Source organism: Mus caroli, unplaced genomic scaffold (assembly GCF_978045245.1).
Source record: "Mus caroli unplaced genomic scaffold, Mus_caroli_1 scaffold_17, whole genome shotgun sequence".
NCBI lineage: Eukaryota > Metazoa > Chordata > Mammalia > Rodentia > Muridae > Mus > Mus caroli.
Window position 1 is genome coordinate 14,205,117 of NW_028227272.1, and position 16,862 is coordinate 14,221,978.

Here is a 16,862-nt window from a genome sequence, read left to right on the forward strand (position 1 = left end):
TGGAGGTTGTGAGTCAGTGTGCTACATATGTGAAATCTTGGTTTGAGTCCAAGAACCAAAAACAGAATACATTTAAAACTTAAATAATTTAACAAAGAAAGCACCATATTTCAACCAAGGTAGTTCCTCGAAATGCACCTCCCTTCCTACCTTCAGGGCAGGCCCCTTTTCACTGGCCCTCTCACTGGCTCTTTTCCCCTCCAGCCCCAGCTGCACAAACAGTTCCAGCAGGTTCATCAACAGCTCGTCCACAAGATGCTCCTCCTGAATGTTGGCTGCAATGTTGGCCAGGGCATTGATCACTGCTAGGGAGCAGTGCCTAAAGAAAAGAAACAAAGTCACACTCACTGCCCGACCCTCAGCAATGCCCGGGAAAGAGCTGCAGGGAGAAACACTGGCCTGCCTCACCATGCACGAGGAACTTCCACAGACACTGACAGCGAACACATGACTATGGCCTCTTGACGAAGGACTGTCCTCTGAATGCTAAAAGCCTACTGAATATCTGAATGTGGAATTACTGTTCCAGAATGTTCTGCTTGAGCTGTTTTTCTCCCTCAAATCACATGGAACTCAAGCACTATTTCACCTGGTGATCAGCTTCTCCCGAGTGCTCCCTGCAACCCTGGACTGATGTCTCTTCAAGACAGGTTTCTCTGTGTAGTCCTGGCTGTCCTGGAATTCAGAGGTCCACCTTGCCATCGCCACATGGCTTATTTTTTGTTTGTTTGTTTGTTTGTTTGTTTTTTAAAGGTAGGTTTTCACTGTGTAGCACAGGGTAGTTTGGAACCTACTATGGGGCTCAGGCTGGCCTCTAACTCTCACAATTCTCTTGTCTCAACTTCCTAAGTGCTGATATCATAGTATGTATCACCTCTCTCAGCCTTGAAAAAATATTTTATTGTTTTGAGAATGTTGAGGTCTGTCCATGAACACTATAGATGCATGTTTTTGTTTCAGCATTTACGACCCATCAGTGGTTAAATCTACAGATGTGGAAACTTCAGATTTAAGAGGCACCTGTACAACAATGCCAGGAGCTCACACTGGTCAAGAAATTTCATATATACATTCCCCTACCAAAGCAGTAAGCAGGCCCATGCCTGCTTAGCTTAATGGAGACCAACTGAGTTAGGCACATTCAAGGTGATCAGGCTGCCACAGATCCAGTGTGCCTTCCTATTCCCTCATACAACTGGAGATGTGCTCTTTGGCAGATGTGCTCTGAGGCACAGGTAGGCTCAGCATTTACAGAGGCCAGGCAGCTGCACTGCTTCCCACTGAACTAACATGTGGATGATCTTAGAGGAAACTGGTATTTAATAATCAAAAACAGAGGAGCCTGATGACCAAGAACAGCAGTGCCAATAAAGGGCCATTTCTTTCTCCACCAATCTCATTTCTTCCCTCTTTCTCCCTCTTCTGCTGACCTAACATGTGAGATCCCTCAAACATGAAGAGACATGGCTCTTCCTCAAGGCATTCCAGGTAAAGTCAGGATGTATCTCTCAGTCTGTCAAGGACAACTGGTCAGGCTTTATATAAATACAGAATGCTCAAAGATATGTCTATTCTCTCAGGCCCCCCAAACGTTGACTGCCTTCCCCAACTCTGTTCACACCCATGCTTTTTTTTTAAGTGCTAAGAACTAAACCTAGGGCCCTGTACTTGTTACAATTGCTTTGCACTGAATCCCCAACCACCAAATAAATCCTGCTTCTGAAAATCTAACATAAGAAAAGCAGACTTATATTGTTTTTAAACAGCTATTACTCTGGTTTCTCAAGGCAACACCTTATAGTATGGAAACTAGAAAACTACCAAATAACCAAACTAGGGACTGGTGACAGTCTTGACACAGCTATGCAATGTGGTACCACATAGCTGTTTAAAACAACATAAAGGGACATATTTCAGGTGTAGTTGGCATGTTGCTTAAGTATAAGAAGCAGGTCACCTAAATGTGCATTATGGGTCTGTATGGCATGGAGGGGAGGAGAGCAGAGTTTAGGAATGAACTGCTGCCACGTGTGAATTTTCCCATGTCACCTTATATGTACATTGATTTATAGCATATGGTGCTTCTGTAAGAAGAGAAACACAGACAAAATTCCCTCAGCGTTACATGCTGTCAAGATCTAAAGCAATGAGGCACAGAAGAATTACCGGTAGCCATGGTCTTTATAGTCTTTGGTGGCCGAATACACAACTGAGCTGGCCTTTACACTGATTTGCTGGAAGAGATTCCACACTTCCTGATAAATGTATTGCTGGAAGAGAAAAAGAGATACTGTCACCAAGAGGCCACTCCTAGACAAAAAAGGGCTTTCTTGTCATCACCCAGAGAGAAAGCTCTGGAATCTGATTACCAAAGAAACTGTGAAGGGCACACATGCAGGACACACACGCAGGTGTGTGTGTTTAAGTGTCCTGGCAGTCAGAGGAACACTTGTGGGAACTGCTTTCCATCACTCAGGTTTGGGGGCCCAACTCAAGTCATCAGGCTTGTCAGCAAGTCTCTTTACCTATTAAACTATCTTTGTCAGCCATGTTTACTTTATTGATTGACTAATTTATATACAGGGTCTTGTGATGAAGCCCTGGCTGACCTAGAACTCACCATATAGAGCAGACTGGCTTTGGACTCACAGACATCCTTCTGCTTCTGGTTCCCAAGTGCTGGATTAAAGGTGTGCACATCATGCCTGGCCTCTTTATTTTATTGTTTTAAGACTTTTTTTTTTTTTTTTTTTTTTTGAGACAGAGTTTCTCTGTGTAGCCCTGGCTGGCCTCAAACTCAGAGATCTGCCTGCCTCTGCCTACCAAGTGCTGGGATTAAAGGTGCACACCACCAAGTCTGGCTTTAAGATTCTATTCTGAATTACATGGTTATGTGGGTGTCTGCACGGGAGTATGTACATGTGAGTACACGTTCCCTCAGAAGCGAGAAAGACAGCATCAGACCTCCCAGAGCTGAAGCCATAGGAGGTCCTGGCTCACCTGATGTGGGAGCTTAGAACTGACCTTGGGCCTTATACAAGGGCAGTATGTGCTTCTAACCTCTAAGCAACATTTGCAGCCCTATGGGTTTGTTTTTTTAGATAGAGTCTTATATATAGCAAAGAATGGGTTTGAACTTCTAATCCTTTGGCCTCTACTTCTCAGATGCTGGGACAACAGGCATGTGTCACACTTTGGCTAAGGATCCATGCCTATAGCTCTAAGAAAACCCCAAATCAAAAGTAAAAAAGAAGTAGTTCTCATTTAGCCCTTATTTTATGGTAGCTATACTGATAAGAAATTAGTGGGCATTTCTTTTCCTAAGACCCATAAAACCACTGATTACATTATTCTCACCATACAGGGTTGAAATCATTATGAGAATTTAGGTCATTTTCAAGGTATGTGAATAGTGCAATTTTATACTCCTTATAATCAAAGGTTTCCAGCTCCGGCTTTACTGCGGGGCTCTTCCTTACATTTCCAGTGATAACCAGGCAGCCCAGCTGGTCGATGATGAGCACATCAAGGGGTGAGGGGGGCTGGCAAAATTTCTGCTGCAGGATCTGCAGAATTGGCTCCATGACCTTTGGGGTGTCCCTCAGAGCTACTGCAATGTGTCCCAAGGCACGGATGGTATGGTCAGGAATCAAGTGAGCATCCCTATAGGAGGGAAGAAAAGAGATGTTTAAGAAAATCTCTGAGGGCCAAAGAGATGGCTCAGCCATTAAAGGCTAGGCTCACAACCAAAAATATAAAAAAAGCTGAGAGAGTCCAAGGTGATAGCACAGGCCTTTAATTCCAGCACTCAGGACACAGAGGCAGGAGGCAGAGGCAGGTGGATCTGAGTTCAAGGCCAGCCTGGTCTATAGAGTTTGTTCCAGGACAGCTTGTGCTACTCAGAGAAACCCTGTCTCAGCATAAACAATAAGCAAAAAAAATCAAACAAAACCAAAAAACCCCAAAAGTGAAAATGAAATGAAATAAAATAAAATAAAATAAAATAAAATAAAAGCTCTGAGGCCAGCAGTGGTAAAACAAAATGCAAAGAGTGGATCTCTCACTCTTCTTCCAGGAAGAAGCACTCCTCTGATGGAGCCACATTCAGAGACAGAGACCAAGACTTCAGCACTGCCATCCAAGACTGACCCCAAACCCTCAGCAGACCCAATGCATGGCTACACTGTGAACAGGGAAGAGGCGTACACACACACAGTGGCAAGCAATGCACAAGAGTCTAATTCCCAAATACAGACACCTACTTGTCACTCTCCTGGGAAATGTAGAGCCGGTTGGAGAGGCTGGCCAGGAAGGCCTCCACGATGACAGGGTCCACGGTGAGGCCGGCCTTCAGGCACCTGTGCAGCAGAGGACCCACAGGACACCAAGTGTGAAGATGGTTACCCTTTGACTTCGGCTTGCTTTGCTCCCTGCTGAGCTCTACATTTTAAATAGCAGTTCTGAAGTTCTTACTCCACAAATCTGCATGAAGGCATTCCAAAGAATGCATTTGGAAGTTTACAGCAGATTTGCCCACTTGATAATATTTCTTCTGGAAACAGTAACTTAAATCACTTTGCCTGTTTGGAAGGAACAGCTTCTTCCAGGATAATATGTATCCTAGCTAGTTCCAATTTCACACTTCCTCTAGCAAATGACTGCAAGGACAGAAGAGTCCCAGCAGCTGAGGGACACTATATACCACGTCTTTCCCATTAACTCCAGGGCCTTACAAATGCAAAGCACACCCTACTCCCTACCAAGGAGAAATGCTTGGGTTATAGAGAGAATTGGGAAATGTAAAAGCCCCTAAAAACCACAAAATCTTTCTCAGGTGTGTCTTGCATGCCACATTTATTTGGCTCTTAAGGCATGTTGAGCTATTGTCTCAATTTGCTTTTTTGAGAATGAGAAGCCAGAATTTGATACAAATCAGAACAAGAGCATGAAGCAAGCCTCCACAGCACAGAAACTTAATTTTATTTAAAACAACAGCAAAACCCTCTAACTTACATCAAATATTATACAGAAAAAATATAATTACAAGTTACTTTGGAAGGTGGGTTATGGATCAATCTTTTTTTTTTTTTTTTTTGAGACAGGGTTTCTCTGTGTAGCCCTGGCTGCCCTGGAACTTACTCTGTAGACCAGGCTGGCCTCAAACTCAGAAATTCACCTGCCTCTGCCTCCCAAGTGCTGGGATTAAAGGTGTGCGCCACCATGCCCAGCTATCCTTTTTAATATATTACTAATTTTTTTTCTAGCCAAGAAAAAGAAAGCTTTATTTAAAAAAAAAAACTCCTCTTTTTATAAATATACAATAAATAGAAACAAGCTTTAAATAGAGGATAAATCCACTCCTTTTATATCAAGCCCGTGCCCCCGCCCCACCCCCAGACGCCCCCAGAGGCTTTCTTCAACTAAGCCCACCTGCAGATGTTGTCAATGGCGATGTCTCGGAGCTGCTCATACATGGATGGCTGGTTCTTCTTGCCCGGCAAGACATTCAGAGTTGACTCGGAATGCTCATTGGTGACACTAATTTTTATATCACTGCCAGCAACTAAAAGTAAAAGTTCAAACTTGTGTCTGATTCAGCATTCACTTTCTTTTTTTTTTTTTTTTTTTTTTTTGGTTTTTCGAGACAGGGTTTCTCTTTATAGCTCTGGCTGTCCTGGAGCTCACTTTGTAGACCAGGCTGGCCTCGAACTCAGAAATCCGCCTGCCTCTGCCTCCCGAGTGCTGGGATTAAAGGCGTGCGCCACCACGCCCGGCCTTCTTTTTTTTTTTAAAGATTTATTTATTTTTATTATATGTAAGTACACTGTAGCTGTCTTCAGACACCCCAGAATAGGGAATCAGATCTCATTATGGATGGTTGTGAGCCACCATGTGGTTGCTGGGATTTGAACTTCGGACCTTCGGAAGAGCAGTGGTGTGCTCTTAACCGCTGAGCCATCTCTCCAGCCCCCCAGCATTCACTTTCTTTGCCTTCTTTGTGTACAACTAAGATAACAAGCTAGTCAGCTTCAGCTTGCAGAAGCAAGGACTCAAAACTATCTGACCATATATCTTACCCACACTTTTTCTTTTCTTTCTTTCTCTCCTTCCTCCCTTCCCTTCCCTTCCCTTCCCTTCCCTTCCCTTCCCTTCCCTTCCCTTCCCTTCCCTTCCCTTCCCTTCCCTTCCCTTCCCTTCCTTTCCCTCCCTCCCTCCCTCCCTTGTCTACTTGGAGCTTACTATGTAGGACCAGGCTTGCCTCCTTAAAGACATGCACCACCATTTCAGGCTAACTGACCATTTTAGAATCAAGAGCCCCAGACCAACAGGAAGGGTGAAGGAACAGGTTTATTTAGGGACATTTGGGTTATAAAGTATTAACTGGTAACTCAGCAATTTCTTAATGAACCATTTTAAAACAGAACAAATCCAGGGCTCATCTTTAATCCCAGGACTCGAGAGGCAGAGGCAAGTAGATCTCTGTAAATTTGAGGCCAGCTTGGTCTACATACCAAGTCCCAGGACAGCCAGAGTTATGTAGAGAGACCCTGTGTCAAACAACAACAACAATAATATCTGACAAATGTGCACATGAATGCAGCTCTGACACGCAGCAAGGCACAGCCCTTTTGTGGGAGCTACACTATGCAGTGTGCACAGATCAGGCAAAAGTGTGTGTGGTTTTAGGTAGTGGTACATTTGACAGAAGCCTGGGAGATATGAAGTCCAACCTTAAATATCTACACTATTCATTAACTAAGTTATAATGACTGATTCAAAAAATGGTTCTCTAAGCTAGGAAATATCACAATTATAAATCAAGAGGGTTTTTGTTTTCTGAGTCTGTATGTCTTTACTGTAAGGACCAGGGGAAGTTTTCTGATAGCTGAATTTGTATTTCCTCATCTGAAGGGGAAAGATGTCAATGTACCTATGCACAACATTAACTACATTAGTGCCTCATGCCCAGGAAGCTAATTACTATTATATGAGAAGCTCTGCGGGCAGCCTGTGTCCTCTTATGTGGCAGTGCATCTGAAACTCCTAGCTCAGTCTGAGGCATGTAAGCTGCCAGTTACTTTCTCAAGAGAAAATTCCAAAACCAAACCAAACCAACAAAACAAAAACAAAACACAAGATTACAAGGGGCCTTCAGTGGGAGGCAGAGGAAGGCCTGAAACCTCAGGAGTGGGGGATCTGTAGATAAAGACAGAAGGAAAAGACGTAGACGAGGAGGAATGGGCGCAGACCAGTGCAGGCATAGAACTCAAACAGTTACCAACCCTTTCTCAAGGACACAGACGCCCTGAATGCAGAAGATGAGAGCTGTTACCTGTGTGGTACTGACTGTGGTACTTATAGAGCTTCACCAGCACTGGGGATGGAATTACCAGAAAGTCTCTCAAAGATGGCGTCACTGAGTGGACCACCACCGGGAACCTTTCACACAGGCGGCCCAGACCCTGTGTGAAACACAACATCAAGTCATCATACTGTCTGGAAAGGACTGCCTACAAGGCCCTGGGATGCTTAACCCTTCTGATGTCCAAGTCTCACTAAAATGTCCCAAGAAATCATGGTGCTGATTCTTCACCAATCAAGGCAATACATACATACATACATACATATGTATGTGTGTATGTATATGTGTGTGTATATATTACCACACATAGACATATACACACAAAGTAGGCTGTTAAGCAATGGCATGTGTGGAGTCAATGGATCTATGACAGGGAGTGAGCCTTAGCCACACAGAACTAAGCACTATAACAAGGGCATCTTTCTGTGAGGCCCTGTGGTGTGTGTCAACAACTCACCTGCTGGCCTTGATTGGATGCAAGGCTGTCTCATATCAAGGAGGACCCTAGGTCCTCTTTAAGGCACATAGCTCTTGGATACCACTTGCCCTATATGGAGTAGCTTATGCTTAGTTCACAGTAAGCTCTACTCAGACTTTTTAAAGGAGAACTTGTCTCTTGTTTGATACTGGAGAATCAATTACAGCCTGAGAAACAGTCAGGTAAAGGGCACCCTGTGATTGGGAAGTGAGTGTCTCAAGTATCATCGAGACTGACCTGTAGGCAGCAGATCAGCAAGGGCAAATGGGCAATGATGACCTTGCTGGACGTCTTGGACTGCAGCTTTTCAGACAGCTTGATGCAAAGGTTTTCTGCACCTTAAGATCAGAAGCAGATACAAATGATCACCAAAGCCCAACTTTCAGAAAATATGCTTTTATTGACTAATCAAAGGACTTAGTTGAGTACCACAGAAATGCCTGTTTCAGGTTTTAACAGTGACAGGCAGCACCGGGAGTTCCGAAGCAGGCACCTCTATAATGTGTTCCTACTGTATCTTCTCTGCTGCCTGGGACTCATTTTGTCTCAGTGTTCAGCTCTGCAAAAATGTTTCCCAGACTCTCTCACCCACCGGACCAGTCTCTCACCCTACAGTTATGAACTTCCACCTCTCCAGAGCAAATTCTAAAGCACCATCAAAAGATAGCAGAAAGAATGCACAGGCTCCACGCCCTTGGGCTTTCCCTTTGGAAGGAAGGTCCACTGTCTCACATTGCAGGAAAGAACAGCAAATGCCTGGGCCAAGAGTTCTAGAAGTTACTTTGGGAAGACATAGAAAGATCCTTGGGTAGGCCTAGGACACAGGATGCAGGGAGGTAGTTTGGACTCACCCTGCTCATCCTTCACAGCCCACACCATGAGGTCCACGCAGGCAGCGTTCGCTTGGCAGCGCAGTTTGAGTGGGCTCATCTCACTGTGGATCCTATCTGCGTCATGCAGAATCTTTTGGAGCTCCCCTTGGCTCATGTTGAACTGCTCCAACACAAAATCATGGATCTCTTTCACAAAGGAAGTGGGCAGATCTGTGGGAAAGAAAGTTTGGGATGGAGTGGGGGACAGTCACAGATGGAAATAGCTGTACAACACAGGCAGCAGGTGTCCATGCGAAGGATGTTCCCTCTCAACAAAAACAAAGACCTCTGAAGCTGGCTCTGAAGCTGTGGGTCTAAGAATGCCTGGGGGGCCAAGCATGAACAGGCTATGTCATAGTTCCCCAAAAGCACACACTTCGTTGGTCAGAGGAAAAGCGTTCTTCTGGTAAGTCAGACCGAGGCTTTTGGGTTGTTATGCTTTGGTTTTGGTGGTGCTAGAGAGCAATCCAGGTGCCCACACTTATAGCCAGTGCTCTACCACTGAGCTATACCCTAGGCCTACAGCACTGTCTTTTAAGCAGTTGAAAACTGAACTGCAAACATATGAAATACTTGGAAGGGTAGGTATCATCAAATGGGATCACTCAGTTGACAACAGGAAATGCTTAATGATATATTTGTCTAATAGTGACCAGTTATAAGACAACAGAAGAACAGTTGGCTAGTTGCAAATAGAAGCTATTTCCAAGGGTCTTTGGAGTATTCAAAGATTAGAGACTTTCCAAATGTCCATCCTTAGGCTTGAACACTTTTGAGCCCCTGTGATAAGCATCATTCAGACTACTAACGACTAGCCGATGTTGAGGACGTAGGACATCAGCTGGGCCGGCTATCGCTGAGTGACTCCTCAGTAAAGCCAAACCTCTGCTGATGAGGTCCCTAAAGACTGTTTCTCAGCGGCACTCTTACTTCTTTAGATTAGAACTAGTTAACTAAATTATAGTGTATCTATATCTTGGAATACTATGTAGTCATCAAAACATATTTAAGAGGAACATTTAATTCTACAAAGAAACAGCACGGGAAAATCATATGAGAAATTGGGGGGAAATGATAATTTTTGAGTGTACATGAAAAATTATTAAGATATATTGACTCTGAGTTAAAGCCACAAAGCAAATACTTTTTTTCCTAGAATATCTAAATTCAATTATATGAAACTACATGTACAGGACAATGGTACAAGGTGTGTAGTAAGACATTAGGAAATAAACCGACTCTCAGCCAACACTGCCAGTATTAACATCAGGGACAGACTTTTAAAACAATTTCCTTATCCCTTCTAAATTCAGTCATGTGATCGTGTTGCTCACATGTGGTCTTTTATTTTTTGAGATGAAGGGCTCTTGCTATGTAGCCCAGGCTGGCCTCAAACTCCTGGGCTCAGCCCATCATTCCAGGGAGCTAGGTTCATAAGCCACGTCAGCCACAGCTGGCTTTCACACATGATTTTTAAATTGGCATCAACACACATCAAGTACCAGCCTGTAAGAATGGCCAGGGACCCATCCTCTGCTCACACCCATATCCACCAACCCTTACCTTTCATGTAGTACAGAGTATCTCGAAGCATCTTGAACATGGTCAGGTAGAGGGGATCACTGAAGGTTGTATAGTACAGATCAGCACTGGGATTGGCCTGCAGGGGAAAGAGGCACATGGCCACAGACCAGAAACTCTTTGATCTGCCCTTGGTCCTGCACATAGAGGCCAATAGCAGCTGTATTGAATCTTTTCGATCTGAACTGAGCACCTACTTACTATGACTCATACACATACATTTTAATTACTCTCTTCATCCCCTTCAGTAAAAGGCAGAAGTATACAGGCCCATGCACTACCCTGGTGTCTGTAGGCAGGAGCTACACAGAACCATAAAAACATCAACAAAAACCCACCAACTAACTATTCACTGTCTTTGGCCTGACATGGGAAATGAAGGAAATGAAAGACAAGCATGAGCAGTCTGAAGAGATGGCTCAACGGGTAAGAGCACTGACTGTTCTTTCAAAGGTTCTAAGTTCAAATCCCAGCAACCACATGGTGGCTCACAACCACCCGAAATGAGATCCAACACCCTCTTCTGGTCTGAAGTCAGCTACAGTGCACTTATGTATAATAATAAATAAATCTTTGGGCTGGAGCAAGCAGGGACTGAGTGAGCGGAGTTGACCGGAGCGAGCAGAGGTCCTAAATTCAATTCCCAACAACCACATGAAGGCTCACAAACATCTGTATAGCTAGTGTACTCACAGACATAAAATAAATAAATAAATCAGAGAGAGAGAGAGAGAGAGACAGACAGACAGACAGACAGACAGACAGAAAAGCATGGAGTCACCAGACCAGAGGGAACCTACCACTACCCACAATCTATGTAGAAAGATACTACAGCCAGGGTACTCCCAGATTTAGCCTACATTTTATAATTAAAATTAATTTTGAGGGGGCTGGTGAGATGGCTCAGTGGGTAAGAGCACCCGACTGCTCTTCCGAAGGTCAGGAGTTCAAATCCCAGCAACCACATGGTGGCTCACAACCATCTGTAACGAGATCTGGCGCCCTCTTCTGGAGTGTCTGAAGACAGCTACAGTGTACTTACATATAATAAATAAATAAATCTTTAAAAAAAAATTAATTTTGAATCATTCTTTACCAATCTAATTGTAGTACTGGTAAAGGAAGAGCCCTCAAGACAAAGCCTAATGAGTTACGATACAGTCCTCAATGTTGAGTTCTGCCCCTCCCCGCCCCCAACCCAGCATAGCTGGAGCCATTTAGTTCCATGCCTGCCAGCTATTCCATACTGTTGCTGTAATATGCTTGCCAGTCATTGACACAGAAAAATAACTCATCTCAGAGTACTGTCATACAGATCACATAACGTGTTATGTTCTGTATGCTCTACATGAGGTTTGTTAATCTTAAGAAATTCTAGGGGCTGGTGAGATGGCTCAGTGGGTAAGAGCACCCGACTGCTCTTCCGAAGGTCCAGAGTTCAAATCCCAGCAACCATATGGTGGCTCACAACCATCCACAACGAGATCTGGCACCCTCTTCTGGAGTGTCTGAAGACACAGCTACAGTGTACTTATATATAATAAAATAAATCTTTAAAAAAAAAAAAAAAGAAAGAAATTCTACAAAGCTTTGTGTAGGATAATATGAACTGTTATGTCTAAAATGGCTTAAGTTAGACCTGACCACTGGGCAACACTTCTTGGACCTGTATATGAGCTTGTTGTGTGTGTGTGTTTTACTTTATAAGCCTGCCCTGAGAACAGACTGGTACTACATGTCACTTACGGGGAGACAGGGTGCTAGGATGCCATAGTACCAATGTTCCTCTATTAGAGCAAGCCCTATTGGGCTAAAGAGATGGTCTACAGTTAACATTGCTTATTGCTTTTTTACAAGATCTGGGTTCAATTCCTAGCACCTTCATGGCAAATCACAACTGTCTGTAATTCCAGTTCCAGGGGATCCAATGCCTTCTCCTGGCTTCCATGGGCACCAGGCATGTAAATGCGGTACTCGAACATACATGCAGTTAAAACATTCACACATTGAAAAAAGATAAGCCCTAAAGGCGATCTCCAGAAAGCCACAGTTCTTCATTAGGACCCATACAGTTCGTATGTAAACCAAATAAGTCTCTAGATCAGTGGTTCTCAATTTGTGGGTCATGATCCCTTTGAAGGTCACAAGTCAGGTATCCTTCAGAGCAGATATTTACTTTACGATTCGTAACAGTAGCAAAATTACAGTTATGAGGTAGCAATGAAAATAATTTATGTTTGGGGGTCACCACAACCTGAGGAACTGTTTCAAAGGGTGGCAGCATCAGGAAGGTTGAGAATCACTGTGCTAGTCGTTAGCCTGCCTGGTTTTCACGCCTCAGCTTCCTGGCATGCCCTCAGCCATGTCTGACTGTATACTGATAAAAGAACTGGGGTTGGAGAGATGACTCGGTGGTTGATACTGATTGCTACTCTAGAGGACCAGGCTTAATTCCCAGAATCCACATGGCAGCTCACACTGAAGTCTGAAGATCAGTAGAAAAGCACCAGACTGTAACTTGGAATTATGGGAACTGTGTCCCTCAGGAACACAACATCAGGGACACAACTGTGTCCCTCACAAACACTAACATCAAAGTCTGCTGATGGCAAGTGCAGAGAAGAGGAACAGTTCAAAGTTACTGAAGACCATGGGGCTCGCCTTCTACTTCATGCTTAGCCTGAAGTGGGGTTCCCAGTCTGTTATGTCACAATCACAAGAGAAGGGACATGCCCGGTTAAGTGAGGAACCTGGGACTAGAGCAAAAGTGCTCGAGCATATGTGCGCACACACACACAGCGTCAGAGACAGACTGAGCACCATCATTCCACTCTGACTCATGTCCACTGAGACTTTGAAACTTCCCAGAACTCAGAGGTGGTTTTATAATTACATCTGTAGGCCTTAGCTCCAAGAACATTTTTTAAAAGTCCCTCAGATATGTACCTCATGCACTTAAAAAGTCAGGGTTTGCACGTCCCTGTAAGTGATAAAACCCAGCCCCAGCCTGACTCCAAGCTTCCTGGCGGTGTGACCCTGCACGTCAGTCAGCTTTCATGTTTCATGTTTCATGTTTCATGTTTCTCAGTTGTGGAGTGGAAACACGGACCAGCAGTCAGAGGCACTGTGTGGTGATGTAATTCAAAGAGTCAGGCATAGGGAGTCAAGTAGCGGGTGTGCTGGAACTAAGGTTAAAATAAACTAAGCACTCACTACAAACTACCCTCCACTCTAACCCTCACGTGACCAACTCGTGCTTTCTCTTTGCAGATGTCAGTCGGGCTACTTCCAGGGTAATGTCCTCAGAAGGTGTGTACCTCCATCACGCTGGCTACAATGGCATCTAAGGATTTGAGAACAGGCTCCTCAACAATCTTCTTCACCTGTTAGAGAAACAAAAACCTCATGAAGCAACTTGCACAAAGACGACTAAAATGCTAGCTTCTTCTGCCCAGGGACAAAGATGCTGACAGATCAAACCCATAATAAAGCTGAGCTGTGGCTCAACAGTAAGGAACATGCTTAGCATGCCCAAGATGCTGGGTGCCAAGAAAAAAGCCAGGGGCTGGAAAGACGGTTTAGTGGTTCAGGTTCAGAGCAGTTGTAGCTCTTGTCTGCAGAGGAGGATCCAGGTTTTGTTCACAGCACCACATGCTGACTCCCAACTGTCTATAACTCTAGTTTGAGGGAGCTAATGTCATCTTCTGACTTTCATGGGTACCAGTCACACACAAGGAGCACATACATATATGTAGCTAAACTATTCACACACACACAATAAATATAAATTTAAAACAAAAATAAAGAGAAAGAACCCAATAAATATGTAGTGATAAATGACAGGAAGCATCTCAATGACATACCAATTGAACAATGGCCACACATCTGCACAAGATATCATACACCATTTGGGACTTTTCTTAATGAATGACAATAAAAATAAAGGAAGTGACTGACCAACCCCCTCAAAGTTGCCAATGTTAGATTCTTTTATTTTTTTCCCTTTTTTTGATTTTTGAAGACAGGGTTTCTTTGTGTAGCCTTGGCTGTTTGTTTCTGTCTGTCTCTCTCTCTGTGTTTGTGTGCTTCTCTCTTTCTGAAACAGGGTCTTACTATGTATCTCTGACTAGTCTCAAACTTACAGAAATTCTCCTGCCTCTACCTGCTGAGATCAATGGTATGCACCATCACATCCAACCTCATTTTACTTTTTGCTTTTGAGACAGGGTCTCACTCTGTATCCCCAGTTGGCCTCAACCTCACTGCAATCTTCCTGCTAAAGACCCATGCAAACAATGGCACTGAAAGTGTCACCTCAGAGGCTACCCAAAGAAACTCAAGTTAGAAAAGCTTGGGTTTTATATTAACACAGCAAGGAAAAGCACTGTTTAATGATGTCTAAGTGCTTGGACTGAGCCTGACCCTGCTCTGGATCTGCATATTCTTGATGTACTCAACTTGTGTCTCTTCTTAATGGAAATGTAGGACACCTCTCCTATATACTCAGTTAAGGATTAAATGAAAAACACTACAGAATGTGTTGAGTAAACACGTTCCAAGACATCGTGCTGAATGAAGTACAGCTGTGCCTTCCCCACAAAAGCCCATCCGAGATGAATCTGCCAATGGTTCCCAACTACTCCCATAGGCTTGGAGTAGGGCACTGATTCTCTAGAGTCCTTGCTGCTCTTCCCACATAGCAATGCTGTACATGGTCTAGGCAAAGGGCTAGAGAATATAGAGACTGGGAAAGCCTGGGAGCGGGGAGCCCTCACTGGTCTTGGCTAAGGCCTTCCAGATGTGGTGGGTTGGGAGGCGGGATGTTCACAACCCTGTTTGTATCCCCTAACCCCTCACCTAGGCTCTGTAGGGACACCCAGTAAAGTCATTGGTTCCTAGCGTGGACTTTGTCAAAATTCTGCTTCAGTGTGTCCTTAGGACCTGGGGAGGAGGGGCAGACACTGCTTGACAGTTCCCTTAGGGAAGGAATTTTACTCTGCTTCCTTCAGTAACTTGCCAGTTCATTAAATCTACTTACCTGTAAATAATGGTACAGACTGAGTAACCCATGCCAAAAATCTGAAATCCTAAATGTTCCTAAATCCAAACTATTTTTATATCAATATGTTGCCCCGAGTGGTAAATTCCACATCTGACAAAATCATTCAAGGCATTGCATAAGCAAGGCATGTGGTCCCAGATATTCCAAAAGCCATGATGTAAGGATCTCTTGAGCTCAGAAATTTGAGTTTGGCCTGGGCAACAGAGCAAGTCTATTTCAAAGAAAAGAAAAGAAAACTCTAAAATAACCTTCTATGTGTAGAAGGAGCACGGATATGAAGAACAAAAGAATTTCATGAAACTTAGGTTTCATTCTAAGATGAAATCATGCATATGCAAAATTTAAAAATCTGCAAATGACCCCAAATCCTAAATATTTCTCATACCAAGTATTCTGGATAAGAGATATTCAACATATATTCCAAGCCTTTCTTGTTAAAAAAGGAAAGAAAAGAATTAGACGCTTCTGCTGGGCCTGGGGGCACAAATCTGTAATCCTAGTTACTTGGGAGGCTGAAACAGGAAGATCTGAAGTTCAAAGCCTGCCTGGGTAAAATGTCTATGACTCTGCTTCAATAGTAAAAGTATGTTTTTGTTTGTTTGGTTTGGTTTTTGTTTTTAGGTTAAATGAATACATCATCATTTTATTTTTTTTGTTATAGTAATATACAATTTTGATATTTCTAGGCATAAAAAGGGTACAGAAAAATAAGATGTAAGGATCTCTTCAGCTCAGAAATTTGAGTTTGGCCTGGGCAACAGAGCCGGGCCAATTAGCCGGGTGGTGGTAGTGCACGACTTTAATCCCAGCACTTGGGAGGCAGAGGCAGGTGGATTTCTGAGTTCGAGGCCAGCCTGGTCTACAAAGTGAGTTCCAGGACAGCCAGGGCTACACAGAAAAAAACCTGTCTCAAAAAAACAAAAACAAACAAACAAAAAAAGAATTCTTGGGGGCTGGTGAGATGGCTCAGTGGGTAAGAGCACCCGACTGCTCTTCCGAAGGTCCAAAGTTCAAATCCCAGCAACCACATGGTGGCTCACAACCATCCGTAATGAGATCTGGCGCCCTCTTCTGGAGTGTCTGAAGACAGCTACAGTGTACTTACATATAATAAATAAATAAATCTTAAAAAAAAAAAAGAATTCTTTTATTATTCGGATGAGATGGTTGTGAACAGATCTTTATTAATAAGCTTGGGACTGTTGGAAAAGTACACATATTTTTCTTGTATCTGTCATCAAAACTGTTTGCAAGTTGTCTATTAATGTAATAATATGTTTTGTACACTAAACTTAAATTTTTCTAAGACCAATGGAAAGACTAATAGTAGGTTAAGTGGTGACTAATGTGAAATTTCAATTTAGAATTGATTGATTCTATGACTGCACTTTAACCATCATTTTTCTCATTCTAAGGTCCTGTGTGTTTTTAAAGAGACTTAACAGAGCACCAGTCCTGAGGCTGTGCAAATTTTGACCAAGGGACTCCTCCTCACTCAACCTCTGC

At 43.5% G+C, this 16,862-nt stretch overlaps 1 protein-coding gene across 1 annotated transcript in view; it reads right to left on the reverse strand.

The window, feature by feature from the left end:
* Positions 1–16,862, reverse strand: part of Pi4ka (phosphatidylinositol 4-kinase alpha) — a 126,116-nt gene that overhangs the window by 70,405 nt on the left and 38,849 nt on the right. Inside the window, exons 9-18 of the mRNA XM_085832403.1 lie at positions 13,612–13,677; positions 10,277–10,373; positions 8,693–8,884; positions 8,079–8,179; positions 7,334–7,463; positions 5,431–5,563; positions 4,263–4,358; positions 3,480–3,663; positions 2,167–2,270; positions 151–319 (exon numbers count right to left, since the gene is read on the reverse strand). Coding sequence (XP_085688529.1) covers positions 151–319; positions 2,167–2,270; positions 3,480–3,663; positions 4,263–4,358; positions 5,431–5,563; positions 7,334–7,463; positions 8,079–8,179; positions 8,693–8,884; positions 10,277–10,373; positions 13,612–13,677 — 1,272 coding nt within the window. The remainder of the gene's footprint in view (positions 1–150; positions 320–2,166; positions 2,271–3,479; positions 3,664–4,262; positions 4,359–5,430; positions 5,564–7,333; positions 7,464–8,078; positions 8,180–8,692; positions 8,885–10,276; positions 10,374–13,611; positions 13,678–16,862) is intronic.